The 21,881-nt window shown below is 35.5% G+C and overlaps 1 protein-coding gene across 27 annotated transcripts in view; it reads left to right on the top strand.

Moving 5' to 3' along the window:
- LOC134661654 (protein tramtrack, beta isoform) overlaps positions 1–21,881 on the top strand; it is a 506,900-nt gene that overhangs the window by 205,986 nt on the left and 279,033 nt on the right. The window contains exon 5 of one of the 27 annotated variants that reach the window (XM_063517989.1): positions 18,997–19,262. The exons of 23 other annotated variants lie outside the window; for them this stretch is intronic. In XM_063517989.1, coding sequence (XP_063374059.1) covers positions 18,997–19,247 — 251 coding nt within the window. In that variant the 3' untranslated portion in view covers positions 19,248–19,262. Of the gene's footprint in view, positions 1–8,259; positions 8,554–14,624; positions 14,888–15,450; positions 15,712–18,996; positions 19,263–21,881 lie in introns of those variants that run through there. 3 more of the 27 variants (XM_063518081.1, XM_063517961.1, XM_063517940.1) reach the window with 3 other exon arrangements.

Here is a 21,881-nt window from a genome sequence, read left to right as displayed (position 1 = left end):
AGGTAGGTTACAAGGGTAAGAGAAACATGCGGGCAAAATAAACACTTTTAGGGTATCCTCATACTGTATGTGCATGTTTTAGGGGCTGTAGTGATCCTCCAAACACGCACGGGCAAGCCACTGCTGAAGATCCAGAACCACAGATACAATCTAAAGAGGCAGATGGATCTCAAGGCGTACTGGACCTGCAATAAGGCACCGAAGGGCTGCCGAGTCAACATCACCACCTTTGATGGGGCCATCATCAAGGTTGCTAATGAGCACAATCATCCTTAGCCTTCTGACAGATAAGTAAGGAACTAAATTTTCCTGAAGTCGGCCCTGTTTGAGGAAACTAAATGATATTAATAAATATGGGCTGATTTTGATAAGTCAGACTCAGAAGTCCATGATGAGCTTTTAGTCTCCCTTAGTAAAAATACTAATAGGAGTTTGTAAGTAATTTTAGGTCTAGACTTAATATGATCACATTTATAGGTAGGTAACATGTAAGTTGTGATTATTCTAGTTAAATATTTATTTTAATTCGGTTAAATTCCTTAAATACCTAACTAATTGCATTGCATGTGTAAACCTGCAATAAAGAATATTAATGATAATATGAGGCCTTCTTGAATTGGCTATAAGTTCTCACCTTATTTGAACGGTAGGTAGTTGTTCGAAAATAACTATGTAGATATTGTTTGTCATCACATCTTACGTCACGCTTATTATATATTACCTACCGCACTATCATAAACCTTATTGAAATGCATGCGAATCTGTAACCCTCCGCGTCTCTGACAGCGTTAAGACAACGTCAGTTTTTAATAAGTTGGGTCACTTATGTGAGCATACGTGGTTTTTCAGTAAACAAATTCTACGACATGGTGCAATACGGTGTGTCGAAATTCGGTACAAACATATTGGTGATCCAAGGCCACCGGTTCTACAGGAACAAGAAGACGAAGACGAAGGACTACTGGGTGTGTTCGAAGCACCGGGAGGGATGCAAGGCGAAGGCGACAACCATCGAGGACGAAGTTCTGTCGATCACCAATGTGATCCACAATCATTAGTGATGAATCTTCTTCATCTGAATCTTATTCATAATATTTGTCATGTAGGTAATTATCTAATTTATTAATTTTATTTATTCAGACCTTATGGCTTATATGTTATATATTATAGAATAAAAAGGTAATTTATATGTATTTTTAAATTATATTCTCTGTGAATTGTCCTATTTTATTAAATAAAAATATTTTTGTTTAATATTTTGTTTTGTAAAATATATATATATATATATATATTATATGTAGATAGCACTTAGGAGGTCGACAGTTTTTTGGGTCGATATTTCAAAAATGCTTAATATAGATTTATAAATTAAGCCAAGAAGCTGCACTTAGGAGGTAGTTGTTTCTTAGTGGACATAAATAATAATTAAAAATCTTTAAACTTTTATTTTTAACAAGGTCGACCTGTATGTAACTAGGTATGTAATGGAATCTAAGGTAACTAATTTAACCATCTTCCAAGGATCGTAGCGTCATGAAAATTGGCAGCTGTATGTAGTTCTGATGACAATACAATAATATGGTACCGTCGAACTGATCTGATGATGGAGACAGGAGGTGGCCATAGGAACTCTCGACCTGTATGTAACTATGTAATGGAATCTAAGGTAACAAATTTAACCATCTTCCAAGGATCGTAGCGTCATGAAAATTGGCAGCTGTATGTAGTTCTGATGACAATACAATAATATGGTACTGTCGAACTGATCTTGATGATGGAGACAGGAGGTGGCCATAGGAACTCTGTGATGAAACAACGCAACCTAATTGTGTTAGGGGTTTAGAATTGTCTCGATGAGTATTAGTTGTCTGTCGTAAGAAAAGTACAGCCAGCGAAAAAAGCTTGTACCAAAAATGAATTTTTTGCCAAAAACTTATTATTCTGAAATATACAATTGCGTACCTATTTTAAACGAACTTTCACGTATATTCTTTACTGAATGATTGAATTAAGTATATATTTAGAAAGCTTCATTAAGAATGAATATGAGAGAGGTAAGAAAAGTTTAGTCGTGTGGGTTATGATGAGAGTCGAAGCCGGTAAAGGTTTTTTTGACAAAAAAAGCTACTTATATAAAAGCTAAAAATATAAGTTCAACATTAAAGAGCTTTTAAGATGGTAATCTAAAGAGACTTTGTTGATCATTAGGTTTTACAGAAGTTTTGATACCTATCAGTGTTTTTGACTTCGACAAAAAGGTCCTTAATGCACTCACGTTGTTCAACAGTCCGCTTCGAGTCAGTCCGCGGCCGCGTCCACCTCTGTTACGGTCGTTATCGGTACTCGAAGAACCGCACGGCTGGCGATAAGACCTGGTGGAAGTGCAGCAAACGCCACCGCAAGAAATGCTCCGCTTCTCTCGTCACAGTCGGTGGGACGCTCTTGAAAGTCGGCTTGACGCATAATCACTGACGGCGCTGCATCGGGATCTTATCCCGATGTCCTGGGTGACAGGCAAAAAAACGATGCAGAGGAAACACTCCTTCTTACTCATCACTAGGGCTTGCAAATATTCGAAACTTTCAGATATTCGAATATTCGACTTTTTCTGACGAAGTATTCGAATATTCCAATAATTATTCGAATATTATAAAAAATAAGAAAAGGAACGAGAAATCGGTTTATTATCGTTTTATTAACCGACTTCCAAATCTAAAAGGAGGAGGTTATCAATTCGGTTGTATGTTTTCATTCAAAACTGTCGCATTTGATGCATTGGAACTGCTGATGATGATCAGAACAGAACTCTTCAACGACGCATAGTACACGTTTGGCGATTTCGATTTCGACTTGGACTGGGACCCGGACCCGGATCCGGACTAGGGCCCGGACTCGGACCCGGCCCGGTTCGGACCCGGACCTAGACTCAAACCCGGACCCGGACCTGGACCAAGACCTGGACCTGGATCCGGGCTTTTATCTGGACCTGAACCTAATATTGATACCCGAGCAAGCGAAAGATTCCAAAATTGAACCACAAGCGTAGCGAGTGGTTCGAAAAATGGAATCTTGAGCGTTACAAGGGTTTCAAAGCACGAGGGTTAAACAACAAATTTGCCCCATTGTAAAACAAATAACTATTCTTTTACCGGGGTGTCCCTCATGGAAGTCGGTTTTTTTTTTCTTAAAAATTATTCAAAAGCTTTTTTCACATACCTATTGCTAAAACTAAGGATATTTGGCAGAAATCCACTTAATTGACTAGATTTTATTATCCTACTAGGTATTTATAAGATGCCCACATTTATAAAAACAAGTAAAACGCCAAAATTAGACGTATTTAATATTTCTTGATAAAACTTATTATAAATGCGTCGTTGCGTGTAATAATATAACTTTAACCATCCAAACACGTAGGTATGTAAGATATTTTTTTAGTAGGTAATTATTTTCCGATTTAAATTAACTTGTCACTCAGAGGCCTGTAAAAAGGCCGTTAATTTCATTGTATTTTGAATCTTTATTGACTTTATTTGTTTTGGCAAGTTATTATTCCTAATGGCCGGCTAATTATAATAATATTGGAATATTTAAGGGGAAAAGTTAGTTGAGTGAGTACTGGGTGGATTATTCGTCAGCTAAAGGTGCATGGTTAGATTGCCAAGTTGGGCAGGTTTGGTATGATTAAATTTGAGAATTGCGATAAGTGGCAAGGTTTAGACTTCAAAAATTCGCTTAACGTACGCTTGTACTGAATATACAGAATGACCCTTTAACTTAAAAATAACATACTTTTTGATTTCGTTTTCTTTTAAATTGAGTTAGGTTTCACTATATTCATGAAGTCTATCGAGAGGAATACAGTAAAAATATTATTTCCTTCGTATTTGGGTACCTACCGTTCCTCATTCACTGTAAATACCCGTAAAACACACAGAAACTGTAACTACAGCGGATGACATAGATTTTTTTATAGTAATAAAAAATATTCGAATATTCGTAACCTGAGCGGCCGAATATTCGAATATCAAAACAGGTCGAATATTCGAATATTCGATTTGCAATCCCTACTCATCACTGATGCTCCCGATCTCAATCGGTCCCGGTCTCAACCCGAGTTCGCAACTCGCAAGTTCGTAAAAGACGTTGCTGAGAGATGGGACAATCAATACTATTCAGTTTTAGTGGGTGTAAGTATGCACGTAAAAACATTGGTTAATGAACAGTTAAATTATTTAAATTACATTAAAATTATGATTTACCGTAATATACTAATAGATCTATATATCAAAAATAAGATTTTTGGGGTGATGCAACTCCACATTGCGTGTACATTGCGTGTACTGTACTGACACGCAATGTCGAGTTGCATCACCCCAAAAATCTTATTTTAGAATATATGTTAGTATATTACGGTAATTCATAATTTTACTGTTCATTAACCAATGTTTTTTTTACATGCATATTTTCAGGAATATGGATTTAAAAAATCTGAAATAAATAATATTTATCTATATGATGCCTACTGATCTGTCAGTGTCAAAAGTGACGTTTTTGGTTGAAAAAATGTCACTTTTGACACAGATCTAATAACCAAAACGAAGAAGTGGCCTGTTAGTCTTTTTAATATCGTATAAAGAGACTTCCATTGGTATTAAAATAATACAATTTCATGAGACGGGCCGCCCTGTTATACGGTTCTGTTTGTTAAAAGTACGTTTATTTTATGGAGTAGTAGGAGTATGGAGTATGGAGGAGGAGTAAATTAATAAACACTATATACCACCCCTATTTTCTTACATACCTATTTTTAAAACGTTGATTGTTAGGGAATAGGTAGTGGGAACTGTTAAGAAGTCAATTATTTACACAATTTGATATTAATATTTAAGATACCTAAGCTTTGTTAAAAATATTGTGTACGTAATGTAATAAATATAATAATATTTTAATGCTTAATTTTAATTCAATACTTTTGTTTGTCTCTTTGTCGCGAAATTGTAATCTAAAAATATTTTGGCGATCGTTTAGTTTCACAGAATTTTTGAAACCAGTGTTTTTGATCCGATAAAAATTGTCGTACAGTTCGCTTCGAGGAAGTCCACGGGCGCCTCCACCTGTGGTACGGCGGGTACCGGTACTCGAAGAACTGCGGCGCCGGAGCCAAGACCTGGTGGAAGTGCAGCAAGCGCCACAGCAAGAACTGCTCCGCGTCGCTCGTCACCGTCGGGGGGACGCTCTTGAAAATCGGCTTGATGCATAATCACTGACGGCGCAGGAAATATTGCCGTTGAGTTAGCAATATCATTCACCGTCGTATTCCTTTTTATTGATAATTTTATGATTGTTGCTGCTTTGGATCCCTCTTCAAATTAGGAGGAGGAAGATCCAGGGTATCGAGTCTCGTGTGTTTCGCTTGATAGGCCGCTTTCTTGAAAGTCTGATGATGATACATAATCACTGACGCTGCTGCCTCCAGCATATTATCACTTCTTCTCATTCAGTAACGAGACTTAGCGAGACCGTATCCATAAAGTGTATTTGAATTTGTATAATATGGATACAACAAGTATGTCCTTCATCAATAATTCGTTGCGATTACGCACATGTATTTGTGCAAGCATGCTGAACTTAACTATACTTGGTCAACCAGATCTTGACAGTAGAAAAAGGCGGCAAATTTGAAAAATGTAGGCGCGAAGGGATATCGTGACGATATATTATCGTCCCATAGAAAACTTGAATTTCGCGCCTTTTTTTACTGACAAGATTTGGTTGACCAGCTATAGAATGGGATTTAATAGGGCATCAAAATTTTTAAATTTTAAAACTGATTTTTGGGAACGTTTGATAAAACGAAATATAAGAAATAAACTCGTTTTAATACCATATTGTCATAAAATACGTTTAAATTACTAGTTACAGTTGATAGTTGTAGAGCAAGCCTTGGGCTGTTTTTGTATATTTTATTCAGTACCTATTAATAAGTAAATCAATACATACCCACGTCTTATATTTCTTACATATTTTTGAAATGTTGAACATGTTATTTACTCACAACAAATGTATACCGTTGCATGGTTAGGGGGTAGTCAAAGCAGTTAAAAAGTAAAAAAAATACAAGGGATATGAATTAAGACATTTACCCAAGTTGATTAAACAATTATTATTAATGTTTATTTTTTGTTTTCAAAATGAACATCCCGTCATTTAATTTCAATATATCTTATCACCAGTGTATTTTATCAAATAAAAGGAAATTTGATATATTTCACGTAAAGAACTTTACTTATCTATATTAATATATTAATGAAGAAAAGAAGTTCATATTTGCATCAATGTATTTTCAAACTAAACGGTTCTTGCCCTGCGTTATAATCGCTAATAAAGACATAATTCAGTTTAATGAAATGTACAATGACTTTGTATTAACTGTATTATTATATTTTCAGTATACTTCGGCGTGTCTCATAAGGGCAACCCGGTGGTGACGATGGGCGGGTACCGCTTCAAGAGGACCTCCGCTTACGGCATAAAGACGTGGTGGCACTGCATCAAGAGATCTTCCACGGGCTGTGCTGCTAGCATCAGTCTGGTAGAGAACCATATAAGAAGATTTAACTGTCAACATAACCACTAAATAACATCAGTACTCACCGTAAATCAAACCAACTAAGTATAGTCCAGTACCACAAGTTTACGAGTAATACGTAATCCATATCCATACTAATATTATAAATGCGAAAATGTGTCTGTTTGTCTGTCTGTTACCTCTTCCACGCTTAAACCGCTGAACCGATTTAGTTGTAATTTGGTATGGAGATAGTTTGAGTCCCGGGGAAGGACATAGGGTAGTTTTTATCTCAGAAATCACCCCCCGGTGAGACACCCCCCTTGTGTCAATTTGTATGGGAAATCGATAAAAAGCAGATTGGGTAAAAAATAAGCTGCCCAAATTACTAACTCCACGCAGACGAAGTCGCGAGCAAAAGCTAGTTCAGTATAAATTGCATTGTACTTTTTGAGTTTTTCCTTTTACAGTATTAACAGTCATACCTGAATCTAGATATTAGAATTAATTTTGGACCATGTTGGGAGCTTTTGGTTTCTAGTTGGGTGGTCTTGTGGTACATAGCTGCGGGTCGTTATCATCTCTTAGCCCGCGGAGTCCCTGAACGCGATATCGCGTCGATATTGCAAGTCTCACGGACTGGATCCCAAACGCGATTTTATATAAAGTTTAAGAAAAGTCAACACCCACTTGGACTTAAAGGTTTTTTACATTGTCTATTGGCTGGGACTCGAGGCGTTATAATTATGTAGGTACGAGTATTATTTACGAGTATTGTTTGTTAGAGCTAGCAAATTTTATTAGCTTTATACTTTTAGTTAACTTTTTAATGAATAATTATATGAAAATTACTAACATTTAGTGGAATATTTTGTAACGTATTTATCAACAAAAACACAAAGTTACAAACTTAAGTAAATTGACTATGAAATAAACGTTGCAATGCAACAACCTACTACATGGCAAAAACAATTAAGATTAAATATTAAAGTAAATGAATGGAATTTCAGTATTTAGCAAAGTGCCTTTTTAAATAAAACAAGTATATTGAATATTAAGTTTGTAATATTATATTTCAAATATATGTACATAAAGTGACGCCAAAATAGCTAAAATGGTGCAGGCCGCTACAATTAAATTACACAGTTAATTAGGTAGAATAAGAATTACATAATAAATATGTATTCAGGATTTGAAAAGCACAGAGTTACCTCATAATAAGTAAGTAATTATAACTAAAATCTTTTTTTATAAAGCAAATTATTTGAATATTGTGAGTCAGTGACCAACTCTTGAATTTAACGGTCACTAGTTTCCTATTATCAGATACACAATATTACCTATCATGAAGTTGCTTTTTTAATTTTAATAATTTGATATATCGATGTTATCAAGCCAGAAATAATCTTATGTACATATTTACATATAGGAAGTGTGTGTTATATACAATAAAACTAAAGTTGTTTCTATCTATATCCCATTTTGATTTAAGACATTTTTGTTGCCATGTTTTATATGTGGTATGAAACTATAATACAGGCATGTTAATAGGCAAAAAGGACACAGGGCTAAAGCCAAGGTTTGAACCAAGGCGAGTCTATAATGATAAAATTGCATTAAATACCCAGGAGGCTACGAAAGCACCGACTTTTAAATAAGGAGTACTTAAAATGTCCTTTTTTTTTCAGGACTTCGACTGGCAACGTTTGAGATGAGCAAATACGGCAACCGTATTCTTATTTTTGAGTGTTACCGGTACCGGAAGAGGTCAGACAGCAGGGGCCCCAAGTACCGCTGGTGTTGCATCAAGCGTTGCTCCCACAAGTGTCCTGCTACTGCCATCACCCTTGACGATCTAGTTGTCTCTACCAAATACGAACATACTCATCATCCCGAGAAAGACTTAGAACATGCGATGATCCCAGTTACGTACGCGCATAATTACGTTCCTTCCTAAGAGAGACGTAGGTTTTCTATACTAAAACGTGATTCGGTTTTTAATATATGTAAAGAAATAACTATTTTTTAGTAAGTAGTACTACAGTTCTTAGTCAAACTTATCTTTTACTAAATACTAATTCTGACACCAATGATGCATGTAATGCCAGCATGGTGCATATACACAAATCTCTCAAAATTTTAATACTTGATACCTACCTCATTCAACTTAATTCGTTGCTATGCTATTCGCACGTTTACATCGCACAATGTCACCGGCCATATTAAAGAGTTTTGTAAAATTTATCTTAGCTTTTTGTACGCCGTTTGGCAAAACATAGTGAAACTGTACATACATAGGTATATAAATTGACTTCCACTTTAATTTTACCTTTATTTAAAAATAAAACATTTTGCTTATTTGCATAACTTTTCACAGTTGTTACTCCCTACGTGTATGTGTAGGTATCTACCAGGTATTTTAATCCTGACCACTTTTTAGACGAGGCACTAATTATAAGACGGGGGCGCGGTCACCCAAAGCTGTTATTGGACAACCATCTGTTCACAAAGAACAAAACTTGGTCGAACGGCCTCAGCGCACACTGGGTGTGCAGCCACAAGAACTCAGGGTGCAGAATGACGGTTCTTACGCACAATGATGCCGTGGTGAAGACTCGGGGCGTTCATAGTCAGCACAGGTACTGAGAGGATTGAGCTAGTACCTGACTTTGGAGTCTGTATGGGCACCATTAACTTTTCAATGAGCAAATTTTATTTAGGAAAGAAAAGTGTGAAAGAAAGGGTTTTATGATTTTAGCAGTTATATTTGAAATAAATTCCAAAATTACAGCTGTTTGTTTAAAACCCTCTTATTCATAGTCGATCAATTGGCAGCAATGAGCATTCGAAAGCCTTCGTAGATCCTGATTTTGGTGGAATGTCCCGTCACGTTAATTGAATACTGGGCCTTCTGGTACAGTCACCTGCAATGATATCTTGCACAACGAAGCGTACTCGAATATGTGATACGATCTTATTGGAAAGGCATAAGGACGTGGCATACATTTTTTACACGTTTTGTCGTGATATATATATATATGTTTGTACCTGCAAATAGCATTTGGTCAGCCCCTTTGATTGTGTTTCTCCAGCGCACTTGATTTCATCCTTTAAAACTATTAAAATCAAGTTTTCCAATATTTATAGTGTTCTTCGGCCTCACGCCAACCGGCAAGCGCTGCCTCGACATCGGGCGCAGCCGCTTTACGGTTCACCAGCACGAGGGTCCGAAAACACGCTGGCGTTGCCTCCGCAAGTACTACGGCTGCCTCGCCTTCGTACTCACCATCGAAGACCAGATAATCAAGATAAGGGATGTCCATAACCACTGATACGACCAACGCTTACTGATTCATTCGTTTTGCATATGTCAGAAAAGTGAAAGTGTGTCAATCCAGAAGTATGGACAGTTTTTATAAATATTGACTCTTACATCTATGTGAAATAAATATAATATGGCTCCCGATCCTGTCGATTTAGGGCCATATAGTTTCTAGTCACATTGTATTAGATACTTAGCAGTGAGATAAACTTTAGTTAAGACTACCAAGAATTAATATAAGGTTCAAGAGATTACATTTACTGTTATTTTTAAATAGTAAATGGATGTATAATTTTTCTCGTCATATTTTATTTATTATTTATTTATTTAAACTTTATTGCACAAATATACACAAAAAGAGTACAAATGGCGGACTTAACGCCTTAAAGCATTCTCTACCAGTCAACCATTGGGCTAAACAGTTCAGTTAAGTTCATAAAAATTCACGTGCATCAAATAAATAAAATCTGCTCACCGACTTTTCCCCTTATTGTCCAGGTTTAATTTCTCTCTTCGTATTTTTGTCGTTTCACTACTTTCCTATTTGTTTTGATTTCTCATAGGTTATTTTGAAGAAAACCGCAATGGTAACAAAGTGTTCGTGTTGGCCGGCCACCGCTTTACCAAAGACTACCAGAAACAGTACAAGAGTCGGTGGCGATGCAACAAAAGAAACTACGGGTGCAAGGCTTATGTGTTGCTGTTCGAAGAAACCATTATTAAATTTACAGAACATAACCATACTTAGAACTTCATTCTGGTCATGTTTATTCATTGTTGTATTCAATTGTGAGCTTGGTTCAAATGTTACGTACACGTACACGTCAAATGTTACGTTTTTAATGGGACGGGATTGAGTTATGTTTTAATGTTTTAATGTTTATTTGGGCACAAACGGTACAATAATACTTACAGATATTAATATTATTCAATACATGAACCAATGAAGTTGCCACTAACTACTAACACGTATACAAAAAATAAACAACGGAATAACAATATCCACAGAACAAACATTTGTCGGCATTACTAATGAATTTAAAAATAAAAGATATTAGTGGGGAAAAAAAAATGAGTTAAAGTTAAAATATTCTAAGCATTAAGTATTCAATATACTAAGAACCTCAAACTTAAACTTAACTAACGGAATGTTAAACATATCAATGTGTGAGAAAAGATTATTATTACATTTGCAGGCTTTATCAATGAAGGAATTTGCTTTGTATTTTTTTCGCGTTTCTTTTGATCTTTTATATCGGTTGCCTACAATCAAACTATAGTTTTTAATGAACTATTATTACGAATAAAAGTTTGTAATTAATTATATTTCATTTTGACTTATAAGGAATGTCCAATTATTTTTAGAACACCTTTAATTATTTGCTAAATATATCAGACATATTCGATTGAGTGGTATTTTTATAACCTTTTCAGATATATTTTTCGTCCTGAATCATTGCGGAAACAAGGCACTACAGTTAAATGGCCATAAATTTAACAGGTCGTACATCAAGAAAGACAGATCTGGTGAGATCTCTTGGAGATGTGCCAAAAAGGATTTTGGCTGTCGAGCCTCCGTCGTTACCAAAGGTTACGATTATATAGTTGAGGTGAAAAATGAACATAATCATTGATAATAATTATTATCAATCAAGACGTCTAATTATTAGACGTCTTTTATTCTTGTTAGCTAATACAATATCTGTTTGTTGTCCAAAATTATGAATTTATTGCTTACGTAACATTATTAATTATATTTGTATTGATCAGTCTTCGAGCCTAATTAATTATGGTCACTCATTAAACTTGACCATCACTAGACCTGCTAACATAAGGATGGTAACTTGGTCCCCTTACAGACTTCACCCGATGCCTAGATAAATGAGGTAGGTATAAGTAAACATTTGATGTTGGGTACTATTATCAATTACCTACTTACATTATGCCATTTATTTTACTAATCTCAGGAGAACCTTTTAAAATACTCGCCGACATTATCCACGAGCTAAATATTGAAGTACATAAAATAGTAAGTGATCATGTTCCTGTATTTAAATATATTTTTGTACTAAGTATCATTAATAATTCTGGTTTCTACTGCAGAATATTTCAACTGCACAAGTTCCAGACAGACACTACTAGCTGTTAACAGTGTTAAATAAATCCAATAATTTTACAGAACTTATTTTTATGGACACTAAATCGGGAGGGAAGATTCTGATATTTGATGGCCATCGCTTCTACAGACAAAGCCACGTGGGGTGCAAGGTGTCCTGGCGATGCAACTTGAAAAGATTGGGCTGCCGGTGCAAGATTTGGACCATCGATAACCAAATCGTGAAATACACCAACGACCATACTCATTAATAAAATTCCAGAGGCCGTGAGTTCAAGTCTCACCCAAGACAGTAATTTTTCTACTTTTAAATTTATTCTAAGCATTAATAAAATTGTCAAAAATTTAACTTACACAAAACATTGGTGGTTTAGTTATTATGAATCTTCTGTACAAATTAAATCAAGATAATAGTATTTTCGTAGGCCATGCAAAGATACATGACATTTGATTTGATATTAATACATTTATTTTATCTTTCCGCGCTTCGTTATTTGCTATGCCTTAACGTATTATCATTTTCTCCTTTGTGTACTTATAATCTCTTAATATTAAATAAGCACTTACTTGTAGAAGCTAAGAACAAGGATTTTGTTCTATTCTACCTAACTGGTCTTACCTCTCATTCTCAACCTTATTCCTGCTATTCCTGGTAGCACACATTGTCAACAACAATATGATTTACATTATTGCCTACTTAAAAATAAACATTTCTACACTTATCATTGCAGTGGTGATGATACCAGGCCGTAAACGAAGTTTGCTTATGTTAAACGGTTACACCTTCTCGGAGTACAAGACGACGTTTTGGTATTGCACTAAGAAGAGAGCGGGATGCATGGCTAAAGCCCGAACTGATTCTACGGGGAAACTGACGTCTGCTTCCAAATACCACAACCATGACCCTCCCAGATACCATCGCACCGAATCAGGAGCCTTCATAAAATTTTAGCCGATTTGAATCGATCGATTCAGGAATTTCTATGTATTTGTTGTTATTTATTCAATTTATTTTGTGTGTGTATATATTAAACATATGTAATTAGGTTCATGTCCTCATTTCAGTAATGAAAATTGTGTGTTATTTTGTGATCTTAAGACATTACATTAAAATGATCCAATTTTCAACTATATTTTTCGTTTTATTCTTCTTACGCCTTTCTATGAAACCCTTTACCTATTTCGAGTAAAAAAATTAGTTGAGGTCACTTTCAGTTCTATTATAATACTGTGTATCATTAAGTTTCTTAATTCAAAACTTCGATGGTCTTTTTAATAAATAGAAAAATATATATTGTTTTCAGACATCCTGCACGCCATTTTAAGAGCTCGCTTTACCAAAGAGTCTACGAACATTTATATTGGAGGCCATAAGTTCTTCAGGCATTCGAGATCATTGGTCGGAAACCGGATCAGATGGACGTGCGCCAAAAAACACAAGCACAAATGCAAGGCGTCGGCTATCACTATTGACGGCGTTGTCGTCTCCACTACTGGAATGCATTCACCACTATGCTGAAGTGGTTTGCCAGATTTTTTTCTGTTGTTCTTGATACAAGTTTCGTTAAGCTATCTGTGATTGTATGCAAATTACGTTCGTAAGCTAACAATTAATGTATGGGAACAGCATGATGTTCTTCAAATAACACAGAGGCGTTTTAAAAAGTAGATAGGAGCAGTTTTCATTAACTGTATCAGTATGAAGTATAACCGAGGAATATTGGCCGATAACGTATTCTCCTCTGCGTCTACTTAATCACAGCACAAACTTTTCTTGTCAGACATAAATTGTCAACTACTTAGAATTAATCGATCAGGGTAAGATTTGCAATAGCCTGCTGATATGCAGCCCGAAGGGCAACTACGTGTGTGGCGTCTTAAATACGAAATTGTTTACAAATTTTTATATCTATATTTCTCTAATTATTAATTGTGTGCGTTTTAAAGTTAAAGGTGCTTTAGATTTATGCGTGTACCGTATCGTTAATATTATTGCGAATGTAAGAGTTGTATTATTTTGTTGCACTATTTATTATCTTCAGTTTTTAAATTATTGTTGTGTTTTAATTTGTAAACTTTATTAGGCTAGTTTTAATTTTAAGACTATTATATTTTCATACATGTTTATATTGATGAATTAATCCACCGTGTTCTTTATTAACATAGGCATTCCATTATTAACTGTATCAAATTTAATGGAATTTTCACAATCATGAATAATTGTAAATAAATAATTCGTCGTTGTTTATTTAACATTATTACCAAAGCATTATGAATATTATGATATATCTTATTACGATTTTAAATAAAATTGGTGATAGCTTGAGACTAAAGAGTTTGATAGAATTTTTGGAATGTGATTCTAAATTCAAAAATGACCTTAGTAAAATACTTAAAATGAAATGTTTTTTATATATTTAGTGATAAGTATTGACTTTAAGAATTTTTAATATTTTATGGTAGTAGGTATTATTTATTATAAATATTTCTTCAACATTAATATTTGCGTCATAATTTAAACCTCAATGTTGTATCTCTTTATTAATCGCCGCCAATTGCCATTGTTTGTTTACGGTACCAACTCAAATGTCCTAAAACAGTTTCTACCATTCCAGCGAGCACCATAATCCAGATCAACAACCGCACATACCTGTTCCACGAGGGGTTCCTCTACAACCGTCCGCACAAGAATCGCGCGGGCACCTCGTGGTACTGCGCGTCATACCATCGCCAGTGCAGGGTGAGCGTGGTCTCCGACGCGCGCGCAGGCCCGATCACGGTGCTGAGTTACACTGGAGAGCATAACCATGGGCTGCCAAAGTTGTATCGTACAAGGGATGGTACATTTTATAAGTCGGTTGAACGTTAAATTGGGAATATGAACTTTCTGGTGGTGATATATGGATAAGGTAAAAAACATTTTTCGTATGTCAAAGATCATGGTTTTAGTAACTTAAACTTGTACTATAATTGAGATTATGTGTACTCGTATATACCTTTGTGTAGTTTTTAAGAGAACAAATATTTTTTTGGTGTAATTATGTACACTCCCAAGTAAATATGCATTTACATGACGTTCAATTAACTTTTAATTACCAGTAAATATACTATTTTTTGACATGGTTGTCGTTTTACTTACGATATGATAATCACACTTACATAAAAAGTGCCCATTGAACACGACCGAATAAAAAGCACCAGAGAAAAAAATATGTGTACCCATTTAATTACGTATCGGTTGTGAAGGTCATGTTACAGTAGTATGCCATAACAGGGTACAGTACAGTTACAAATATTGTTTAATTTCAAACCTTACAATTAATCTACGTATTTAATAACTTCATTGCTGACTTTTGCGTGCCAAAGAGTGAAATCAATTTAATATAATTTATTAAATACTACTGAAAGGTAATGAAATTATTCTAAACCACCATTTTACAGAGTGTAAGCTCATCACCACTGCGACCGGAGCCACCCTCCTGCTGTACCAGGATTTCTTCTACAACCGCAAGCGTCGCACCAACAGCAACAACCTCCGTTGGTACTGCTCCCGGTACCACCGCGGCTGCAGAGCTATACTGGTTACCACACAGCAGCTTGAAGTGCTGCACAGTTCTGGAGACCACCCTCATGAACAAGCTTCTTTTTATAAAGACTCTAATGGGATATATCATCGACTTTAACGTAAAATCTTGAGATGTACTAGATGGTGAGATTTCTCCCTGAAATAAAGGCATTAGGCATACCTAAATACAAGTTTGATGTTTAAAATGACACTTGCACAGTCTGTACTATCACAGTCGCCGCCGAGTTAGCTTGTTCTGATTCTAATACCTATTATTTTTAAAACTGGACAAACTATAAGAAATTAACGACTTAGTTTGATTGTGAAAAACGCTGATTATAATTATGAAATTTTGTACGTTATAATATTTTTTCATAATTTGAATTCCCTAAAAAAGGTGCGCTATTTATTGTACACTATGGTTGTAAAGTTCACTGATTGCCTTATCTCATTTCTGAGTTTTGTTGCAGCAATATCATGGTACTTAAACGACTCTGACAAGCTGATGGCGGTGGTGAATGGGTACACGTTCTACTGCGACCAGGCGATTGTCCCCGAGATAGCGATGTGGCGGTGTACCTCCGGGTACCCGTGCAAGGCCAGGTTCAAGGCGTTCACCAACGGCGGTATCATCCGTGTCACTAATCTTGAACACAGCCATAAACAACCAAAGATCTACATGAGGGAAGGCATACTCATCAGACCTGAGAAGAGGAAAAAAGTGATGCCGCAGATACTGTTTTGAGCATGAATATATAAATAACGTATAAAAGCGAAGAGGTTTAAACATTAACATATGCGTTTGAAACTTTTTGGATAGAAAATTAGACATTAAAAATAGGTACGCGATGTTTATGCAATGTGTGAATACTCATTTAGTAGTAAAATAGCATTTTAAACAAATCTCTCTACTCTTAATTATTCAGGTACCACTATACGCAGTACACTTGAAGATGTACAGAGCTTGTCTAATAGTAAGTTATATTAAAGTAATCGTATTATCCATTTATTTTGTTAGGAATGTTAAAAGTAAGTAAGTAAAAGTATTGTACATAATTTTAAGTTATTTAAATATAATTACATAAATTTAAATTATAAAACGTATTTTTGACATAATAATTATTTGTAACGGGTAGGTATATGTTTTTTTTAATATCTACCCAAACCACTACCACCAGTGTCTACTAGTTTATGTCAGCAACTATACACGCCATAATAATTAAGTAATACTTAAAGTTAATATACATACATTAAAACATACATTCCTTTGCCCCGAAACTAACCGAATCCCTTTCTCCAGTGCGCTTCGTTCGCAACGCCTCAGGCAAGCAGCTCGCCCTGGTCGGCGGCTACACCTTCTACTGCGGCGCGTCGAACCTGCGCACCAATATATGGCGCTGCACCCGCTGGGGGACCTGCAAAGCGCGCTTCATCATGACCAAGTACCCCAAGTGCGAACTGCTCACGGCACAGTTAGAGCATGGGCACACTGCTCCCAATTACGTCATCAATGGAGGCGTGTACTTTAAACTTTAGACGGTTTGATGCGTGCGGTGAGTCATACCTTCCCACTAACATTTAATGATACACACGCTGGGGGACAAAATGCGTGCTTCATTATGACCAAGTACACCAAATTTAAGGCGAGCTCCTCACTGCTTAGCTGGAGCACGGGCATACCGCTCCAAATATTATTAATGGAGGCGTTTACTTTAAACTTTAAGCGGTTTCACGACCAGTCAGTTAGGTAGATGCAAACTTTTTATAAGGCTCTTTTGTGACATTAGTAGGAGACAATTGACATGTAAAAAAGAATAGTGTAATAAGACATATATCAATGGAGCCGTGAATTTATATTTTACGTTAGACACAATGATTTATAACTCAAGATAGGTTATAGGCGTTCCAAAATTGAAGCGCTTACCTTGTGACAAATTGGACAAGTTGCCTTTAGTCGCGACTGGACAAGCGAGAAATGTGCACGTGCTAACGACACACCGAAAGAGAAAGAGACGACCTTATGTTTAACAACGAGTGTGACAAAGATGGATGGAATGAGAAAATACATCAAAAATAACAGAATTCTTCGTAGGCACAGAAATAAATATGGAAGTATTTTTTGTGCTCCTCAAGTACGAGTATAACCTATCTAGGTTATATAATATCATTGGTTAGACAATGTTGTGTCCTGATTTTAATGATACTTTGAGTATTTATTTACTGTGTAAAGTTAGTCTAGTTCATGTTTTGCTACGTTATTTTAACTACGCTGTAAACTGCCGACGGTTTTACTAATATAACATGACTAATATTTCTAATATTTGGTACTAGCGTTAGTTGGGACTTATTTATTTAATTATTTAAACTTTATTGCATAAAATATATACAATAATGTACAAATGTCAATGGTAACAACGTTCAATATTGTTGATTATGGTCAAATTTTGTATTGCGGCAGTGAATAAACATAGAGTGAACGTATACTTATATGTAATCGCAATAGTCATAGAGTGGGTTTCGGACGACCATTTTAAAATCAGAGTAAGTATTAATGTACATAATGAAATTTTATAAAGTCTATTTTTTATTCGGTAGATTAAAATGACATTTCATAGTATGAGATGACACATGATGTTCATACTATGAAATGTCATTTTAGTCTACCGAATAAAAAAATAGACTTTAGATAGTGCTCGAATTAATCTACATATTTATTTTAAATACCTACGCAAAGTTTGTTGCATATTCTGGTCAAAAAACGTCACAGATTTAGAAATTAATGTAAAATAAGTTAGATATAATTGAAAGTGTCAAATAATAATTTCAATGAAACGATCTCAATGTAACCAATTTTATACACTTTTTCGGTTACCCCTACTGTTTTTCTTATCTCTTATCTGTGATCTGAAATATAACTGCTTTAGGTAAGTATGTTTTATGTGCCATTAAAAAAATCTAGCATTCATTGTAAGCGAAGTATAATTTAAAAAATGTTTTTTTATACTTTTTGTGCATCAACAAGAAAATTGTCATAGTCACTATGTAGACGAAACTATTTCGTAAATGGTATTAATATGTATATTAAAGTAAGTAAAAGCAAAGTTGAACCGTGTATTTAATTTTTAAAATTAAGTAATTTGGTTTTAGGAAACACCGAGAGGTATGTGTTCCTTTCTTGTTCTACTCGTATCTTTTTTACGTTCAAGTTTGATTTGATGAATGCTAGTGTAGCAACCATTCATTCAAAATACAAAGAAAGGTACATCGAAAAAAGAAGAAGGTTGATGAAGATAGTTACTGCAAGCCAGAAGTATTGGAACCTGGGAAACGCAACTCAAAAACTGTGTAACTCTTAAGTTTCTTCTACAATCTAACTTCTCAGTTATCTATTATAGTTATGCTAAGTATCATTTATATTCCAGCGCAAATCGCCTACAACAAGAAAGGCAACGCCGTGCTCATCTTGAACAGCTTTCCGTTCAGCATGCACGAACGAAAGAAAGACACCATATCCTGGCGCTGCTGTTGCATAGACCGGTCCACCAAGAACATGTGCAGGGCGAGGGTTAAGACCACAGCGGACGGAGTGGTGCTGCTGGCAGGGGATGGACCAAAGCATAACCACCCACCCAGGCTGTTTAAGATATTTAACGGTGTTTTCGTTCCCGGATGATCAGGGAATTAGCGCAATTGTTTTTTTGTTAACTTATTATTTGTAAACAAGGTTGAAAATCGATAAATTAAACAAAAAGAACCAATATTTGTTCTTTTGTGGAGCAAGGCTCAAGTCAAAAGCATGGTGGACGGAGAAGTGTTGCTGGTAGGTGATGTACCGTGGTCTATATAACCATCCACCCATACAATACAGTTTAAGATCCCGGATGATTAGAGCAGTATCGCAATTGTTTTTTGTAATTTGAATTTTGCAAGTTACTTGTGTATATCCCCATAAGTAGTCCTTGCAAACATCAAACATGAGCTCATAGGTAATAAAATTCTACTATATGAAATAATATACTATTATTATAATGAATATTTGTTTAAATAAAAACAAGAATGTAAGTCACCTTCCTAGTGAAAATTAAAACATCATAATTATGATTGTGTCTTTAAATAATGTTTTTAATATTATTTGGTGAACTTCCACTGTGATCAATGTTATGTTTACGTAATAATGAAACTTTACTATTGAACATATTTAATACCTATTTGTGCAAGTATTAAATTAAAAATAAACCGTCCATTCGATTTATAGTATAAGTAAATTAATTTGATGCATTTTTTGCGTATTGTCGTGTTTTTTGGATAAGGTTAGCAAAATGTTATTAAGTTAAAGTTCATAAAAACAAGTAATTACAGTATAACTGTTATCATTTACCTATTATGTCTATTATTTCTAAAATCTATTTCTTTATTTCACAATCATGTAGGTACGTTGTCATGACAATTTTATATATGTCATAACTGAAACAAATGTAGTAAGGTTTCAGTGTTATTCACTCGAAACAGCAGGGTACTGATTTTTAGACCTTGCAATTTTTGAAATTGTTTTTCTTTTTTTTTTTTTTTAGCCTGTTGTTAGTGTGTCCCACTGCTGGGCAAAGGCCTCCCCTCTTTCCCGCCACTTGACTCCGTCCAATGCACACTCCCGCTACTCCACACAGAATGCATCAAGGTTGTCCCGCCATCTCCGTTTGGGTCTTCCCTTGCCCCCAGATCCATCCTGGTGTTCATTAGAGTTATTTCTTTCTTTCAGCGCAATTGTACCAAAACGTGAGAGGAAGTAGCGTTCTGATCGTGAATGGCTACAGCTTCTTCGTCCACGAACGCATGGAGAGGACCATCTCCTGGCGGTGCCAATGCTTCTGCAAGTTAACCAAAAAGAAGTGCAGAGCCAGGTGCATCACGTCGTTGGAAGGTGTTTTGTTATTCAAGGATAAGTTAGGGCATAATCATCCGCCTAAAGCGTTTAAGATTCATAAGGGTATATTTTTCCTGCTCTAAGTCACAAAATATTTATCATTGCAAGTTTATTTTATCGAAAGGGTTAATTGAAAACTACTTAAATTACGAGTATAAATACGTTACTAACAAACTAATAGTTTTTTTTCTAACAAATAACATCTGGTTTTGATTAGTTGTTTCACGCTGGCCAACGCTAATCTAAAGAACAATTAAATTGGTGTAATATTTTTAGGCATATTATACTCTCTACATCATTATATTTTTTACTTAAGCTGCTGTAGTTAAGAACCTATTTAGTAGGAGCTATGTATGTAGTAGGGTTAATAAAAAAGAAAATCAATCTACCCGGGGTTCATTAGCATGATAATTCACTTTCCCGATAATAATTCCTTTTCACTTTTCATGTACTCACAGAAAGCCTAAAGTCGCCTATTATTTTAATCATCGCTTTAAAGGCAATCGCAGAGTGACCATAATGAATTTACCCCACCATTAATTGAACCTGTAGTGTCTGTATTATTACGAACAACGAAGTTTATATGCGTAACATATCATGTTATACGACAAGGTTCTCCAAATTTTAAATTGTACCTATATTTCCCAGTGACCTGGACGACAAATGTTCGCGGCAAGCCACTGATCCTCATTAACGGCTTCAGTTTCTACCAACAAGAGAGTTATAAGTACTCCTCACGATGGATCTGCACGTTTGGCGCAAGCAAGTGCAGGGCGCGACTCATCACAACCTCAGAAGGACACATCTTGAAAGCTGTGCTGTATCACGGTCACCCGCCACCACAGTACAGGATTCAAGATGGAGTCTACTATAAAATTTAGAATAGAATATTAAGATACCGGCAGTTTTATTTTGTAGCCTATTTTGTGTCCGATTTCTCGGCAAAGAATTCCAATTCTTCCACGCAAAGTAGCCATGATGAATTTATCCCACCATTTCGATCCATTATTTCGGTATTGTAAAGAAATATGTAAAACGTATGGCAGGTTGGTATTTCATAAAATGCATATGCGCAACGTATCATAATAATGTGTCAAGGTTCTCTAAATGTGTAATTCAACCTGAATAATTTTCTAGTGACCTGGACGACAAATTATCGCGGCAAGCCACTGATCCTCATTAACGGCTTCAGTTTCTACCAGCACGTGAAATCTAAACACACCTCTCGCAGTGGACCTGCACGAGGGGCAGGAAGTGCAGGGCGCGACTCATCACAAGCTCAAAAGGACACATTTTGAAAGCTGTGCTGCGTCACGATCACCCGCCACCACAGTACAGCATTCAAGATGGAGTCTACTATAAAATTTAGAATGGTTAGATATACCG

The sequence above is a fragment of the Cydia amplana genome, chromosome 2, assembly GCF_948474715.1.
Source record: "Cydia amplana chromosome 2, ilCydAmpl1.1, whole genome shotgun sequence".
Lineage (NCBI taxonomy): Eukaryota > Metazoa > Arthropoda > Insecta > Lepidoptera > Tortricidae > Cydia > Cydia amplana.
The sequence above is the reverse complement of the archived record's forward strand: the minus strand, read 5'-3'. Positions and strand labels throughout refer to the sequence as shown.